The sequence below is a fragment of the Cricetulus griseus genome, chromosome 7 (assembly GCF_003668045.3).
Source record: "Cricetulus griseus strain 17A/GY chromosome 7, alternate assembly CriGri-PICRH-1.0, whole genome shotgun sequence".
In the NCBI taxonomy this organism is placed as follows: Eukaryota; Metazoa; Chordata; class Mammalia; order Rodentia; family Cricetidae; genus Cricetulus; species Cricetulus griseus.
Genome location: NC_048600.1, coordinates 23,083,809 through 23,103,028, shown reverse-complemented (window position 1 = coordinate 23,103,028; position 19,220 = coordinate 23,083,809). Strand labels below are relative to the sequence as shown.

The 19,220-nt window shown below is 37.8% G+C and overlaps 1 protein-coding gene across 8 annotated transcripts in view; it reads right to left on the bottom strand.

Annotated features, from left to right (window-relative positions):
• Nbas (NBAS subunit of NRZ tethering complex) overlaps positions 1–19,220 on the bottom strand; it is a 275,006-nt gene that overhangs the window by 138,211 nt on the left and 117,575 nt on the right. For all 8 annotated transcript variants that reach the window (XR_003486979.2, XR_004770656.1, XM_027424647.2 and 5 more), the window contains 3 exons: positions 12,421–12,533; positions 7,652–7,765; positions 1,254–1,367 (listed from right to left, as the gene is read on the bottom strand). Coding sequence is in view for 6 of the 8 variants with exons in the window: in XM_027424647.2 (XP_027280448.1) it covers positions 1,254–1,367; positions 7,652–7,765; positions 12,421–12,533 (341 nt within the window). In the remaining 2 variants the exon portion in view is untranslated. The remainder of the gene's footprint in view (positions 1–1,253; positions 1,368–7,651; positions 7,766–12,420; positions 12,534–19,220) is intronic.

Here is a 19,220-nt window from a genome sequence, read left to right as displayed (position 1 = left end):
TTCTGGGGATGAATCCCACCACAGACAGGGAACGCTATGGCTTCACAGGGAATTTACAATAAGGACAGTGACTATTCAAAAACCAAATGCTCCCAATGCCCTGCATGTGGGTCTCCTCCATCAGAATGTGTGATCCCAATGAGTTAGCCTCGTGATTTGTCTGCTGAGTTCCCACTGCATAATCCCATGGATAGCAGCATATGGCACCTGACACCTTCTGCCCTTTCCCCTGGACCTGCCTTCAAAGACTTTCCTAAAACAAGTCAGGGATGATTCCTCTCCCCAAACCTCTCTTCTTTTCATTCTCTTCAACTAACCACTTCAGTTGCCTCACAACATGTAATGCCCATCGGTCTGTCCATGATATGTGAGAAGCTGGGTATAATTTCTCTCACACAGTAATTCTGAACAGTTTTCCTTACAGTTAATAGTCACTAACAGGAAAGTGCATACACAAGGCTGGAGATGGAGCCACATAGTAACTGAGCTCACTAGATGCAAGAAGCCCCAGAACAAATCCCAAGCAACAAACGAGTGCAGGGATCCTGAGTGAGCAGTGTAGGAGTTACCGCTATTAGAGGACAAAGGCTTTTCCACAGAGGGCTCATGATAGAGGGTATTGTGTTTCCTTCCACTGTGGAATGTGTGCTTTGGATGAGAAACTATTCCACAATAAACTCTCATTAGTCTTTCAAGACAGGAACTTTAAATTCAATTTAGAAAATATTCAGACCAAAACCCCTTCCCAATTTTTCAAAACTGTTTTTTTTTCTTACATTAAGATATAAAGGGGGAGGAGGGGTGGGAGAAGGAGCTGGGATTGACATGTGAAGCAAGCTTGTTACTAATTTAAATAAAAAAAAATTAAAAAAAAGAATGCATAGCCTTTCTAAAACATAAAAAGATATAGAAATATTGACTATCCAATCACAAATTGTAGATATTTTTCTAAATTTTATTTTCTATAATGTATAAAATAGCATTAAAATGTTTCATATACTATTTTTCCTAAAATTATGACCATATTTTAGACAGGGAATGTAAACAAAATCAGACATAAACTATTGTACCTGAGCCCATTAAAATATTGATATTAATATAAATACACAGCATACATGCTTGTTGGTAACAAAATATATGTCAAGCAAACATGTGTCTGGCTTACCAATCAGGCTGACTGATTTCATAAGCGCCTATCTCCATTATTTATCATATAGAATGGATGTGAGCAAAGCACTAAGCTGTCTACTCACCCACAGCCATCAGCTCCTGACAGTAAGTACTGGCTACTTTGTAGTCCTGGACATGCAGTGCTTGTTCTACTAACAGGATCAGAACCTGGCCATGCCTTTCTTCTGGGTCTTCACCTGTACACACATGAACACGACATGATAAGTAGAGCAGCCTCAACTGATAGAGTTCACTGACAGCAAGTTTCAAATTTACAAGTAAAATAGATTAGATTGATTTTCAGTGACTGAAGGATAAAGGTTATAATAATTTTGACCTTCCAATCTACTTATTAGTCATAGAAGACCCCCTCGGTCTCAGAAGAGATCGTTGATTAATATTAGTTCTTGAGATACCCAAATCTTACACACAAGTCCAGAATAGTCTACAACCATATGAAAGATTTGTTCTTTCCTTTACTAAGGAAGAAGTCTATACTTAAACTTCAAGAACAGGTTATAAAATGAGGGCTGGTAAAATAACTAAGCAGGGAAAGGTACTTGGCATCAATCTTTATGACCTCAGGTCAATCACCAGGAGTCACATGATGGAGGGATCAAACTAAGTCACCCAAGTTGTTTTTTTACCTCTGCTCTCATGCCACACACAATAAATAAAATGTAAAACCCAAACAAAGCTTGTCTAAAATTGATGGAGAAATGCTGACTGGGAGGGAAGTGAAGAAGGTAATAGAGTTATACTATTGTTTCTTTTTTTTTTTCATCTTAAAAACTCAACCAGTAAGACAGACGTGGTGGCACACTCCTGCAATCCTAGCACTGACACAGGAGGATTTCAATCGTCAAGTTAGCTGGGGCAGCACAGTAAATTCAAAGACATAAACACATCTTGGATCTAAACCAAGTCACCACCACCAACCAAGTCTTTGAACAAACTGTGGGCCCTGCTATACTTCAACTCTATGCTTGCCCTCCACACTAGTCTCAGCAAATTCCTCAAAAATTAGGCTAGCCAGAATCCCCCACTATGGGTACATTGTATTGCCTCATCTCATATGTTCATTTCTCATCTCATAGTATTGACCATTCTGGGCTCTTAAAGAATTCCATATCCTGTTAGGTTCCATGAGTGTAATCCTCTCTTACTCTTGATGGGTGCTCTTGATAATCTTACACACACACACACACACACACACACACACACACACACACACACACACACACACACGACACAGGCACACAAAGAGCACACTAGAATTTGTAGCTCAGTCTGTCACTCAGAAGCTGATAGTAGAAGGAAACTCCTATGCCTTAACTTCCTACAAAGGCAAACTGAAACCCAGCCCACTAGAAGCAATAAAATGCCATAGAGCTACAGTAAACCCATTGAGTTAACACCACCAAGGTAACTGAGACTATTGGGATACTTAGAACTTGGGAAAGGCAAAACAAAGTTTTATGACCATTGCTATAGTTACTACCTCACAAATGTGTGTAGTTTTCGTGGTACTCTGTGCCTTAATGAACACAGGATTCCTGAACAAACGCCAAAACTGGAGTATTAAAAACTTATTTTCCTTCTGTTTCAATATATTAGTAGAATGGTAAGACTAAATTAAATTGATGCTGCAACAGACTCTTTGAGGAGGTTTTTAATGCACAGGAACCCTGCACACAGCTAGCTATTGTAGTACAACACATGTCCATCAGAGTTTAAGCGTTTCAGTTCCCTACTGACCTGTGTACAGTCTCATGGGTTTGAGACAGCTTCTGCAGAAACCAGATGTATCTGGGAGTTCTACAAGGCCTGAGAGCTGTTACCAGAACACAGAGTCAGCCTGGGCACCACAACACTGACTCCTCCTCATCCAGACCTAATATGTAGGTATCCTCAGAGTTGAGCCTCTAGGAATCTACTAATCAAGGCCAAGAATCCGAACTGCCAATTAAGCTCTAAAGTAGGCTGTTTCCACTTCAACCAAATTTTTTTTTCTATTTTTTTAGCTTCCTACTGCAAAAACCTCAGTGTAGCAACCTTACCCTAAAGCAACAGTTTGCAAAGTCTCCCTCAATATTTTAGCAAAGATTAAGACCTTTTTAAAATAGCATGCACATATCTCAGTAATGCAGACATAAGTATGTCAAGGATGGCAAGGAAATTTTTTCTACTATCTTAATGATATTTTTCTATTATTTTAAAAATCATATGCTCAGTTCAACTGTGTATGCACTATAACTGTAATGTTAACCAGGAAGTTAGCATGGTCTAAGCCAAGGTCATTATGAAAACATAGATTACACATTCCATTAAATAAAAAAGTGTTATGCTACCTAAAGGTATCAAAGGCACTACTATAACATAACTTCACCACCACACTCAAAACTAGCTAAGTTACATGACATTTTTGTCTCAGCTTTCCTGCAAAGATAGCAGCAAGAAAGAAGCAAAGGTCAACAAGTAATAATACAATAGTTAACAAGTAATAATACAATAGTTCATTTAAATACACTATAACTTAACTCAAACTTATTTGGGCATGGATAGTATCATGCTCTATTTTTTCATTTAGAAAAGGAAAAACAATCTTCCCTCTACCTTTAATAATTCTTTTTTGAGAAGATTTCCTTTAAAGGACAGCATAACTAAAAGAAAATAAATCGAAGTTCAATAATATGCACACTTCCTATATGCATGGGGCTCCTCTGCAAGTGACAAACCACAAGGTAGCGTCATGGAAAAACCACAGTCCACTGACATAATGAAAGACCCTTCCACACTTTTCTTTTGAAGCCTGCCCAGACATTCTCTGTTAAACTGGCACATAATCCTTTACTTCTCCATTTTCAGAGACTTACTCATGACTAACCACATCTATACACATGAGTAAGCATGCATACCATGTTTAATATAAACTCATTTCCTACCTAATACACTTGAAATGTTTGCATTTGTACACAATATAGACAACGAAAGAGCCAGGTGTATTTTTTTCTCATGTTTCTTGGCTAGACTGTAAACATTAAACATGTTGTTGAAGACAATGTGCAAGCCCCTAACAGCTGAGTGAAAAAGTTAATCCTGGATAATCTTGGGCGGCAGGTGGAGTCACAGAGAAGGGCTTACAGACCTAAGAAGTGGGGGTGAAAGCTTCCTGTGCACAGCAGCCTACGGCCACATTTGTGGAACCTGACCAGCTCCTAGTCTTCTCCTCCTGCCATGCGAATTCCAGTCTCAACCAACACACCTCATGCTAGCAGAAGCCAACCTTGTACATGTGTCTCTAAGGCTGTATTGCTTTGCTTCCCTGGTAAAAGCAGGAAGTAATAGAGCAAGGGGTTTCACCTATTCCTTCTCTTTTTTACACATTTCTTTAAATGGACAGGGTCTAGATATTATGCCCATATTGGCCTCCAACTCATAATCTTCCTGTATCAGCCTCTCCAAGAACTATGAATATTTACAGGTGCCAGTACTTTTATGCATTATCTCCTCTTATCTAAAATCAACAAGCCCCATATCTGATGATTTCTGCACAAACCATCATATACTTACAAAATTGTTGTGAATGAGACAAAATATACAGAGGCCACTGGATGCCATCACATATCAGAAAGAGTACACACACAAGACAAAAGGAAAAGGGAGCAAGTCAATTGCTTGGCTAAAAAGCAAACTATGTAATTTCTCTAATCCTGTGTCTTCTCTTTCAAAATGAGATCCACCTGTCTGCCTATAAAGCACATAGTAACAAGGATCAGAGATAAGATATTAAAAAATGAATTATTAAAGAATGAAATTAAAATCATTGTTGTTAATAAATTTTACATGAAGAACTGCCTAGTAGCAATCACAAAGTCCAAAGTTACTTAGCTGACACTTAAAATATGATCAGGTAATCCAAAACTCAACATGGTTAAAAGAAAGCCTTCAAAGACTGATACCTAGAAAATGTTGTTAGGCATGTAAATTCTTAGAGAGGATAGCAGGAGTGTGTGGGCACATGGAGAGCTATGAAAGTAACAATTCATGGCTGGTTGTGGTGCACATGTTTGTCATTCAGCACCTGGGAGGCTGGGGAAGGAAGATTTGATGAGAGGCTAGTAGGGCTACATAACAAGACTGTTCCTTCAGTGGTTTGTTTGAAGAACATTAGTGGTTCCACTACAGACAGCTCTGCATACTAAAGTACAATGTAAAATACATCTGCAAATAGCTAGATGTTCTCCCCACCCCACCCCAACCCCCGTGCTGATGAGTCATTATTTATGATGGCTCTCCTTATATAGAGTTTACTTTTGGATGTTCTGAGTAACATAATGGAATTGAGCACTGCTCCATGCTTTGTACTCAGGACATGAGTCATCCCTGTATCCACTATACTATATGACACTGTCTATGCAACCTGTTGTCAAGTCACTCTGAATCATTCTGTTATCAGTCCCATTGTCACAATGTACAGTGCTCAATCATGGACCCTTTAATTACTTAGTGGGGGTCCTTAAATGCCAAGATGAAAATGTTTGCCATTTGTGTATTCCAGAAACAAAATGAAGCCACAAAAGGCAATCTTCAAGAAAAAGGTGAAAGATATAGACCTAATGAACATAGTAAGAAAAGTCTTTGGCTGAAGCTGAAAAATGAAACGTCACTGTAGATTTATCATCACATCTCAAACTGCAACAGCTATGGCCACTGGGACAGGTGCTGGCTTAAGATAGAAAAGATATTAAATTTAATACCTGATAGCTACTTTTATGTAAATGCACATGGCTCACAACATCAATTTGTTAAACAAATTTTATGCTTTAGCCTTATGTTTCAATGATACTGCTCCAAGTTGGAATATTATACATTAAAGTTTGTGAAGTGGAGTGAAGTTTGAGAACTAAAGTAGCTGCAATATGGAAAGCAGGTCCAAGTACTATGGATCTCCACATGCTGCTATGGTGTCCACAAGAGGGATGCTCTCCTCGTAGAACTGTTTGAAATTTGCCAGGTCCATTCATTGTATGTCACAAGCAAAGCAAGACACTATCCTAAGAGGTGAAGAGGGCATGCACACGGCATCTGTAAAAGCTGGGTCCTTATGATGTCCACCCTTCATGTTCAAAGAGCTTTGCTATGCACAGACTCAGCTGGGACTCTTATTACTGGACTATGGGTAACCAAAGGGATGGCTTTCCTGTTTCCTAAATGTGAGATCTGGACACATAAAGCTTATAAATTTATACCAGGCACACACGCATGCTCTCAGGCACACGCATACACATACATACATACATACATACATACATACATACATAACATACATACATACACACACACACCAATCAGAATCAAACCATTTTTCTGAGTCTACACCCAATGTTCTTCCAGGTGACCCAAGAAGCCTCACAGAGAACCAGAGCCCCAAGACCTTTCCAAGTCTGTAACAAATATCAATACTATGCTCCAAGCTGAGAAATGACACATGTTAACTAGAAGTAAAGGTCTTAATAAGAGTTCTACTTATTGGGACTTCGAAATATTGACTTATGTGTCTACAAAATACATTGAATTTTTAAAGGCTAGAAATAAAAACAAATTCTCTTTACTTTTCGGTCTATCTCATGGTTTAGACTACAATAAACTCAAACCATTGTTTATGGAACAAAATACCAAACAATTATTCTTACAGAAATATATATATGTGTGTGTGTGTGTATATATATATATATATATGTGTGTGTGTGTGTGTGTGTGTGTGTAATACATATTACATATATACATATATATACATATATACATATATACACATATATATAATATACATATATGCATATATACATACATACATACATACATACATACATACATACATACATACACACACACAAACCTGGCACTAAAATATTCTGCCAGGTAGGAGCACTGTGGTTAATGGAGCATGAAATTTACAGAGATTTCCTTTAGAAGTTGGGTTCCTATTTTATCCTGGTAAATGGCATGCTGCATTTCTGAGTGTCTATTAGAAAACAGGAAGCTAACCACAACTGTGACAATGAGAAAACTGAATGAGGTAAAATGTATGAAAACTGTGACAAATATGAAATGCATAAAATTTTCTAACAAATTTATCAGAACTATCAAACTACATCTGGTTTGTATGTGTGCTGATATACTGTGTACTGATATAGTGTGCGCTCCACACTGGAGTCTCCTTTCAATGGGAACAATGACTTCTGCTGGTCTTATAACCACACACTCTGAGTGAATTCATTTCATTTGAAGAACAGCTGGTTTTCCCAAAACTTCAGTACAAATACTCACTTTTATAACATGCCAAGTTCCTAAGAAAGCACTGTTCTTTGGAAAAAAAAAAAAAAAAGAACCTGTTCTTTTGATTCCATTAAACAAACCCTAACACTCACATAGACTGGCATGGAAAATGGCATAGGAGTTTAGCATTCAAAAGACTTACCTGCTACCCTCAGCAACTCAGCAAGGCCTAGAAGCTTGGCAGATTGTTTGTAGCATGTGTGGGACTGGGAAACACACTCCTTGATGAGGCTGATCCGATCAGAACACAAACGCACTAAAAAACAGCCAATGAAGAACTTTGTGAAGACACAAAAGGATGTCACAAATGTTCAAGTGTAAGGGAACCAAAATGAAATTATTAATCTCAGACTGGCTTCAGTGGCATACAATTCAACAGGGCTGAGGCTAAAGCAGGAAGACCATATAGTAAGCCCAACCCAAGTTCAAAATACAGGTGCGTGTGTGTGTGTGTGTGTGTGTGTGTGTGTGTGTGTGTGTGTGTGTGTGTGTGTGTACATATGTGGTGTTAAATGTGTTAAAGACAGAGTCTCACTAAGTAGCCCTGATTACCTGCGTGGTGTACACTTAAAGGGGAAAGGTCAAAGGACATCAAGTGAGCTCCAGGAGTCAATGGTTCTTACTCAGAGTAGCAATGGCAAGGAGGACAGCAATGTCTAGGCAGCAGGTTTGCAGTAACCATGACAACTGCATCAGCAGCTAACATAAAATGGAGATGAACTGTGACTCAGACAGTGACTTATGTGTAACAACAACACAACACCTACCCTAATAAACAGGGTATTATCCCCAAGGGAAGAAACTGGGGTACAGAGAACTGAAGATACTTTAACAAACACCATTAAAAAGAGGCAGGTCCTGAATTCAACTCAACTCTGTAAATGTTGTCTGTGGCTTTATCTTTATTCCTAAATCCATAGTAAATCCTTATATAGCCTGCCCTTTGGAAATTTCTCATATGTAGTTGGCTGAGAAGGAACAGAAGTCTTAGGGAAATAAAGATATGGTGGTTTTTCTTTGGAATTAGCCTTTTATTTTTACATTTTTATTATAACTGAATTTGGAACTTACAGAAAGCTTGCAAGTGTGTTACAAAAATATCTGCATTGTAATACTGTATTAATTCAATTCACCAGCTAATAATTTCTTCTAATCTTATAAATGTATATACAATTATATATGCATACACACATTCACCAAAAAATACTTTTTTAACCATTTGAGGAAAAATTGCAAACCACATGTCCTTTACACATCAGTATGTACGTCCTGAATTTCAGGATGTTTGAGGATGGACAGTTGTATACTACAGGACACTCATCCTGCTGAAGACTTCATGTAAAATACAAGGCAAATGTTTCTGTGAGTTAGCACCTTTCACGATTGCTACAGTCAGTTCTATATCTGAATACAACCTCTGCAAATTCCATTAATGTCCCCAGTTATCCATCCCAGTAATATATCCCAAATGTCCACCTTGCTAATCTTAGACTTGCACTATGACTTCTTTGGGCAAAGAATGAGAGTGGAAATGGTATGCTCCACATGGAAGTAAAGGCCACATCACCAGGTTCCCCTGCTGATGTTTCCCTCTGCATGAGAAGGCTGTCTCAAGGCATGCAGAGCTGACCACAGTTTGCACCTCCATTCACATAATCAAGTGAGCTGCTAATACTCCATTTTCTATTAAAACACATTGCAGTCAGTTGTTTAAAGGCCTACATCCAAGGTACCTCTAACTTGGTTTTTAAAGTATGGGCTTTTCCCTTAGCATCTGCTGGCATTTTACATGTTTTCCTTCAGATTAAATAATACAATGACTATGAAACAGTTACTTTTTTACATTCTAAGTGAAAGTTTAAAGCAAAGCATTTTATTGATATAATGCTTACACACACACACACACACACACACACACACACACACACACACACACACACGAAAAAAAAAAAGGCTGGGCCTTATATGCCTTGTATGCTTCTAATGGACATTCTAGCTATAGTCAGTGAGTGGGCTGACGTCCTTACTATTACCACCTTCCCTGCAATTACAACCAAGGTGGGAAACTGCAGTAAACTGTAGTACTGGATCATCATCACCCCATTTCTACACCCAGTGAAACACTGGTTTTCTTCATTCATCCTGAGCAATGTTTACTAATAACAGATAAGTATATTAAGTTGGACAGCAAGAGTCTAATCGATTACAATCTCTACACACAAATCAACTCTTTTTTATCTACTGTCTGAACTGCTGGTACAACTAATGCAGCAGTTCTCTTTTACTGACCATCTTAGGATGGCTAATTACCTATATTTCAACAAATGATTTATGAATATACTTGAGCTCTTGCATCCCCACAGAAAAGATACTTGAATCAAAATTTTCTATGTGTATTAGTTAACAAACCTGAAAATACAATTGTATTTTAATAACTGAAGGTATCTGTTTCCCTGTAGAGCTCACTCATATTTTAAAGCCACTATAAAACACATGTACACACAGAGATCTTAAACATAATTAAAAAGCATTCTGGTATACCTGCACACACAAGTAACTCACAGAGAACTCGCAGAGGGAATAACTTGTACATGATACTGCTCTTGCTGCTTCCCGTGAACTCATTCATCATTATTTGATTAGTGTCACTGGTCTCCATCTGCTAAGATGGAACAACTTCTGTAGCATAAGCAAAGGCTTCAAAAACAAAGCAATGAGACAAAAGGAACTACATACACTGGCTTCAGTAAAAACACCTGGACATTGCTTCATACGTATCAAGAAACATTATCCAGTATTACTAAAGATGACAATTAGCACTGGCCACCCAGACTGTGGTGAAAACACAATTGACCATACAGGAGGGAGAGGCTGTTTTTTCACATACAGAAATCTTGATTCTGGACATTGTGTTGGCTAAGCTGAAATCAACACAGGAAGCTGGTAAGCCTCCAGACACTACAGCAATGACTCCTTCACTCGGAAAATTCCCAAAAGGTGCAGCCTTAGCAAGCTTGGTTCAAACTTGCATCTGACAGACAAAAACCACTAGCTAGCACACTGCTAACTGATCACCATAAGAGCTCAGAACTCTGTTAGCATTTTAAAGGACCGAAGCATGCAGAAAATTAGTTTGTACCTTAAATCAATCAGCTCATATTATTTAAGCAGCTAAAATACACAAATATCTGAATGTGCACGCACACATGCATGCACGTGTAAACATACAAACACACATACACCAATGTCGTAATTATTTAACCTAAAAAAAAAAAAAAAAAGATAAAGGAGAAAAAGCTTACTATGTTCCAGAATCTTCCTTTCCAGAAATTAACAAATATATTATTGGGGGGAATAGTTAACGATTAAACATTTTAAAATAAAATGGTTTGTACAAAGTCACTATGATTTTCATAATTTTTAAGAAGCTCTGAGTTCAAAGGTCACATTAATGGTGCATCTGTATAGACTGTCTATAATCTAAGAATCTACCCATCATCTTACATATATACCCAGGATGCCATTTATAACTACATAATAATTAGGACCAGATAGTGACATTCAGAGCAATAACAATCTATGTCTTTCAAGCACAGTAGATTTTACTGAGAATTGAAATTTTAAGGAAAACCACAATGAAAACCCATATAAACTTTAAAACTGTGAGACTGTGACTACTGGCTCCTCCATAGGCCCAGTCAATGCTGACACTGCAGGGGACAAAGAAACTCAGCCACTAGCTGTTGTAATGTTTCACTCTTTTGTCTTGCCAGCTTTACTTAAATTATCCCATCTACCTTTTCCCCCTGGGCTTTTACCTTTCTTATTTCTGTATATCTTACGTTCCTTCTTACTCCATGGCTGCTTGGGTGGCTGGGTAGTCCCTGACATCCTCCTCTCCTTGTTCTATTGCTCTCCTTTTTTTTTTCCTATTTATATTCTCTGTCAGCCCCACGCATCCTTGCTCCTACCTCGCTATTAGCCATTCAGTTGTTTTAGACAAGCAAAGAATCATAGCTTCACAGAGTTAAACAAATGCGGCATTAACAAAAGTCACACACCTTAAAATAATATTCTATCACAACTAGCACCTGAATGAACTGAGGCTTCTGTTCCTATGTTATTTTTTAAAGAGGAGAAGGCAACTATGGTGAAAACTTAGCAGAAAGAAAAAAAAAGAATGAACTCAATTATAGCTCCCCGTCACTAGTTCCAGCCAGCTCTAGAGTTAGGGACGTCAGACTACAGCAGCCAGCCAAGTGCACTTCTCCCTAGGCAACCACCTCTTCATTCAGTGGCCTGGAGTCCCAGATTTGAAGAGACTGAGAATGTAAGACCCACTTATCAGCTATGGTCAGTGAAGGCCTGGAATGCTGCAACGCACCTTCCTCACAACTTAGGACAAGCACTTAGGATAGGTGTGTGACCAATGTCTGTCTGGATGGCTCCAGCATACCTGTTACATTAGGCAAAAGAACCTGATTAAAATGAAAATATCATTGACAATTAAGTTCTAAACAATAATTATTTTTAAGTAAAGCTTGAGAGTGGGTAACTAGTTAATAGTCTATGAAAGTAAAATACAGATATAAGTTTTATGCCAAAACTGAAGCGAATCTACAACTGTCATCCAAGAAAATAACATCTATGTTTGTTTTGATCCAATGGCCTCACTGCTCAGTTGTTCTATTACTACTGTTATGGCTTTAAAGGTTATAAACAATAATACTTTTAAAAATTTGCAGCAAAATGTTTTTGAGATTTAATTGCAAAAATAAAAAAGAAAGACAATAAAATCTGTTACTAATGTATTTAGATTATCAAAGTTACTTTCATTGCAAAAAATAAAAAGGAAAATTACTTAATTGGTGCAAAATAAGTTAGCAATGCAATACCAAGCAGAAGACTCACCTTGCAAAGGCAGGATCTTTACCCCAAATTCTTCAAGATACCCCAGAGCTTGGATGAGGTCTAGTTCCTCTTGAATAGCAGCCGGCCTGTCTGTTATGAGCTGTAAGCAGCACCTACAAGAAATCAGATCCAAGTTACCTTTCTATGTTGGACAAGAAGTACTTAACACATATTTATCCAGCACCCATCAGACATCTGGTAGGCTCTCCACTCTCTCCATATCTATTCAATATAGACTTGAAGTTCTAGCTGAAGGAGATCAAGGGGATACAAATTGGAAAGGAAAAAAATCGAGTATCACTGTTTGTGGATAATATGATAGTATATGTAAGTGACCCCAAAAATTCTACCAGAGAACTCTTACAGCTGATAAATACCTTCAGTGAAGTGGCTAGATACAAGATTAACTCAAAAAACAAAACCAGTAGCTCTTCTATACACAAATGACAAACAGGCTGAGAGGCTAAGAAAGAAAGCAGGGAAGCAACACCCTTCACAATAGCCACAAATAATATAAAACACCTTGGAGTAATTCTAACCAAGCAAGTGAAAGATTTGTATGACAAAAACTTTAAGTCTTTTTGATGGGGAATGTACTGTGTATGTTTATCTTATTGATTGTTAAATAAAATACTGTTTAGCCAATGAGACAGCAAGTTAGACGGGACTAGGAGTCAAAGAGGATTCTGGAAAATGTAGTAGAGAAGTGGTGATCCAGGCAGGAAGTCACATAGCAAGGAGACTCATATTTAATCGAAGGAGAAACAGGAAGAGTCCTTTTATCCCCTTGCTCCTCCAGCAAGAGGATGTGATCCACCGGCAAGGAGGGACGCCAATAAGGCGTCCTATAAGATAAGTCTTATAAAATATATAGATCTATGATAATTGAGACTGAGCTAACAGATGAGGAATCCTAGTCATTGGCCAAGCAGCTTTGAACCTAATACAAGTTTCTGTGTATTCATTTGGACCCTAACTCAGGCAGGCAGCTGGCATAAAGCTGACACGTGGCAGTGGGGCTCAGGCGGTTTTTGGCAGAAAGATTTATCATAACATCTTTTAAGAAAGAAATTGAAGAAAGATCTCCCATGCTCATGAATTGGTAGGTGTACTGTAGTAAAAATGGCCATCACAGCAAAAGCAATCTATGGATGCAATGTAATCCCCAATACAATTCCATCAGTACTTTACAGACCTTAAAAGGATGATACTCAACTTCATATGGAAAAGAAAAAAAAAAAAAGCTAAAAAAAAAACAGTCATGAACAATAAAACAATCCTGTAAAATCAAAAACTGCATCATGTATCACCATCCCTGACTTCAAGCTGTACTACAGATCTATGGTAATAAAAATTTCATGGCATTATCATAAAAACAGACAGGTTGACCAATAGAATTGAATTGAAGACCTACATGTAAACCCACATACCTATGGACATCTAATTTTTGACCAGAATTCCACAAGAATAAAAGAAAGCATCTTCAACATTAAATTGCTGGTCTACCTAAATGTCAGCAAATAGATCCATATCTATTACCCTGCACAAAACTCAAGTCCAAGTGGATCAAAGATCTCAACACACTGAACCTCATAGAAGAGAAAGTGGAAAATAGCCTTGAATGCATTGGCACAGGAGACAACTTCCTGAATAGAACACCAATAGTGCAGGCACTAAGATTAACAATTAATAAATGGGACTTCATGAAACTGAAAAGCTTCTGTAAGGCAAAGGAAACTATCAATAGCCTACAGAATGGGAAGAGATTTATACCAACCCCACATCTGACAGAGGGCTAATATCCAAAATATAGAAAAGAACTCCGGAAACTAGACATCAGCAAACAAAATAATCAAATTTAAGAAGCAGGTACAGATCTAAAGAGAGAATTCTCAACAGAGGAATCTCAAATGGCAAAAAAAAGAAAAAAAAAAAACCCACCTACAGAAATGTTCAACATCTTTAGCCATTAGGGAAATGAAAAACAAAATGACTCTGAGAATCCATCTTACACCTGTCAGAACAACTAAGATCAAAAATACAACCGATAGCTAATGCTGGTGGAAATATAGAGCAAAAGGAACACTTTTCCATTGCTGGTGGGAGGGCAAACGTGTATAGCCCCTTTAGAAATCAATATGGTGGTTCCTCAGAAAACTGGGAATCAGTCTACCTCAAAACCCAGCTATCCCACTCCAGGCATATACCCAAAAGATGATCCACCACACCACAAGGACACTTGCTCAACTATGTTCACTGTAGCTTTATTCATAATAGCCAGAACTGGACACAATGTAGATGGCCCTCAACTGAAGAATGGATAAAGAATATGATTGTCATTCTAATTCCACAGTAACCCATAAGATAAGCAAATGTCAGAGTTTGCTGAAGAAGCTCCTAGGGATAAAGTGATTTGACAGCAGGGACAGTGACAGATTGCAATGGTACCTGGTTTGATGCAATATATATGTTTAGTGATGTTTTAACTAATAAGTACAGATACAATGACTATCTGAAAAGGGTGGGATTTGTTTGGTTTTGTTCTGTTTTTAAGATAGAATTCAGATGAATTCTGGCTTCCCTTCTAGGAAAACAAGAGTGCCTTCATTTTTCTCAATTTGGAATCCCTTAAGAAATAACGAAAAGATTACACACACTACATTTTTCTAACAGAAGAGAAGGATCAATTGATAATACAATACTGATGAAAATAACAAGAGGAAAGTGATTCGCTAATCAACAAACGAATGACACTTGTTTCGTTCACTTTGTGAAAGCACCTTTCTGTGTGGCACTGGATGTCCTGGCCTTCTCACTTAACAGCTGGTTGTGTGAGTATTTTCAATGTGTTTTTTATTCATAAAAAAAAAAAACTTTTAAAAAGTTTTCTCTAATGAATAAACTTATTTTTGAAAGGTATCTGTATAAGACCATTTAGCCATCAAGGGCTATACATGCTGACAGCAGACAGCACAGCTGAAGGAATCAAGGCACAAGTGGGGCACTGGTGTCACTCAATGGCAGGTATGACTCAATGGCAAGAGGCAGAGCTTGAGCTTGCACAGTTGGAGGATTGGAATCTGTGAGCACTCATGGGTTCTGTTGATTCTAATGCAAGGATTGTAAACTCTGATGCCTACATTTTATATGCACTAACCCTTTAATTCATGAATTCCAGACTGGAAATTTACCCAACACAAAGGCTTCTGAGAACCAGAAGGGATGAGGGACACCAGGAGAACAGGGCCTCCCAATCAACTTAGCAAAGCACATGTGAACTCAAAGAGACTGAAGCAGCAAGCATGGGAACTACACAGGTCTGCACCAGGTCCTCTGAGAATTTATTATATATTTCAGTTTAGTATTTTTATGGGACTCTTGAGAATGTGAACAAATAGGTCTCTGATTCTTGTGCCTTCTATCGGAGCTCTTTTACTTCTGTTGGCTTGCCTTGTCCAACTTTGATGTAATGGTTTTTGTTCTATCTTAGTTCATTTTCTTTTGTTATGTTTTGTTATTATCTCTTAGATCCCTGTTCTTTTCTGTCTGAGAGATAGAAAGGGAGTAGATCTGGGTAGGAGGAGAGGTGGGGAGAAAAAGCACAGGGAGCAGAAACTGTAATCAGGATTCACTGTATGAGAAAATGGGGGGGGGTCTACTTTAATAAATAAATTTTTTAGATATGTATCATGGAGTTTCAGTCTGGGATATAAATGCTACGGTAGCCCAAAGATGCCTATGAAGATTGTGGAGGAGTAAGAGATAAAAAGTGAGAGACCCATGAAAGTTCTTATGAAAAAAATACCTGATTATAAGACTTTTTGTTTGAGTTGGCATTTGTCCCTTTGTGAGCACTCTGTTTTGTCACATAAGCTACACAAAGCTCACAGTTTCCAGGGAGTTCATAGAAAGTCCTAGTGTTCTGAGAATAAGTGCCAGGTGGCATGTCTTCTAAGGCCTTCTAGGTCTACGTAGTTAGAGATGACCACATAGGAGTCTACTTTCCCATTGGTTGCTTGCAGCATACTGTCCCCAGTGGAACCCACTAGACTGTGAATCATAATTAATGACAGCATTCCATGATTTACTTAAACAGATTTACTTTAAAATGCAAAAACACAGTACTAATCTGATATTTTTTCATTATAAAATATTACTTTATCATATTTCTTTTAATTTATGGAACAAATGTCAGTATTTTAAATCATATCTTAATTTGTAATTTTTTAATTTACACATTTTTACATATGAAATATTAGATATTCCATATCATACATCAAAACTGTTATAATGTTTATTATATTATTTTCATTTACATTATTAATAAAAATACCATAAAGCATTAAGTAGAAACAAACATTACTTTGAATCTATGTGATTTGGATACATTGTATAAAACAATATATTTTATTATCCAGAAAAAAATTAAGTTTTTAAAATTAAATGATAAAGAAATACTCTGCAAATAAGAAAAAAGAATGACGCAGATGTGCGTGTTATCAGATAAAAAGATATTCAGTATGGAATCTATGAAAAAAACAAGGCATAAAAATTATGTGTATACAGCAAAGAGTTGTTTTAAAAAGTAGAAGATAAACTTAATGAAATGTCTTGAAGGCACACACAAGAAAGCAATTTAAAAAGCAGATAAGGAATAAAGTTAAGGAAACTATCAATTCATATCCTTTTATATTCTTTGAATATGGTCTTAGTTATGGTTTCTACTGCTGTGATGGTACCCAGGACCAAAAGCAGTTTGGGGAAGAAAGGATTTATTTGGCTTACACTTCCACATCTTAGCTCATCATTGAAGGAAGTCAGGCCAGGAAATCAACAGGGGAGAAACTCAAATAGTAAGGAACCTGGAGGCAGCTGCTGATGCAAAAGTCTTGGGAAGGATGCTGCTTACTGGCTTGTTCTTCATGGCTTGCTCAGTCTGATTTTTATGAATTCAGGACTACCAGTCCAGGATTAAAGGCACCACCCACAATGAGCAGGGCCCTCCTCCATTAGTTACTAATTAAGAAAATGCCCTACAGGCTTGCCTACAACCTGATCTTACAGAGGCATTTTCTCAATCGATGCTCCCATTTCTCCAGTGACTCTAGATTGAGTAGAACTGACACAAAACTATTCAGCACAGATATCTTTTGCACCCTCAAGGAAAGGCCAGTTTCATAAATAGAAAGAGAAATTTTCTATATCTATACCATGGTAAACACAGATGCCCTTATGGCTCATAGGCCACAATTAGTCCGGCACAACATTATATACACATGGGATCACCTGAAAATCAAAGTGCACTCTTGTGGGATAGAGAGGGATGCAGTGAAGGCACAGTGCAGTAAGGGGATTTTATAATCATCTGAGAAACACCTGCCTAGAAGCTTTAGGTCAAACACAACTTGAAATTTCAAAAGCTATTCTATTTGATATTCCCAGTATTTGAAATAAAAATAGTATCCCTGGAGAGAAAGAAAAAGATTTACTAAATACTTTAAAGAACTCTGTCAAGTTCAGTAACAGTTTGAAGAAAAAAAAAAAAAAAAAACTGATTCTGCCATAAGTTACCACTAGGGAAAAAAGGTTGTTTTTCACCTTTGCTGGAGTTGAAGCAACTACCAGTCATTTGAGAGGAAAATGAATCCAGACAGCTATCACAGTTGAAACAATGTTCAATGAGCTTGAAGATTAAATGTAAAGTATCAAAGTGTATGAGAATTTTAAGACAATTAGCATTTCAAAGGATGGCATAAAAGAATTAAAAAAAAAAAAAAAAAAAAAAAAAAAAAACAGGGCTGGTGAGATGGCTCTGACCTTGAAGACAATTGGAGTTTAGTTCCCAGTTCCCATGTCAGGTAGCTCACAACCATCTGCCACTCCACACCTAAGGGATCTGATAAATACATCTACATACATGTGCACATATATACAGTCTTTAAAAAAAAAGAGAGAGAGAGAGAGAGAGAGAGAGAGAAATGAGAAATTACAGCTAGAAACCTGGATAATGAAGTCAAGCTAAAACGGGCAATGCCAAATATCCCTGTGTTGTAGAGAGGGTTGTTTATGTATTGTTCTTGTGTGCACACTGACACACAGAAGCCAGAGGCTAATATCAGCTATGTGTCTCACCTGTTCTCTACCTCAGTGACTTTGAGACAGGTTTTCTCATTGAACCTAAAACTAACTGCTAGGCTAGACTGGCTGGCAGCCAACTCCAGAGATCTGCCTGTGTCCAGCCTCTTACCCCACCCCACATGGGGGACACAGATCCACGCCACTGCATGCTGCTTTGATATGGGTATTAGGGCTGCAAACTCAGGTCCTCAAGCTTGCATGGCAACTACTTCATGGACCAAGAATCTCCCAAATTTCTCAATACATTTTATGAAAAAGAAAATGAACAGCAACAACAACAAAAGATTAAATTTGGGGCTAGAAATGGGTTTCAAAACAAGTTTAAGTGGAGGTTCACATTATGCTTAGAGAAGAGGCACATCAGTATCTAATGTGCTAAAGGGAAACCAACTGGAACCTCTTGGCAAAATAACAGAACTTCCATAAGTGTTCACCTGCTGCCTACCAACTATTCTACATTGTCCACACAACGGCAACAGTTCTGACCACTTAAAAATTCACTTCAGACCACAACAGAGAAAAGAGACGGGCTGAGGAGCTGGTCCACTGGGTGAGAGTGCATGCTGCACAGGCATGACAATGTGATCCCCAGCATACACAAGAAAGGCTACGCCTGACTACATGACCCTGTGCTCCCAGTATTTGTGGGCAAGGGCACTAGA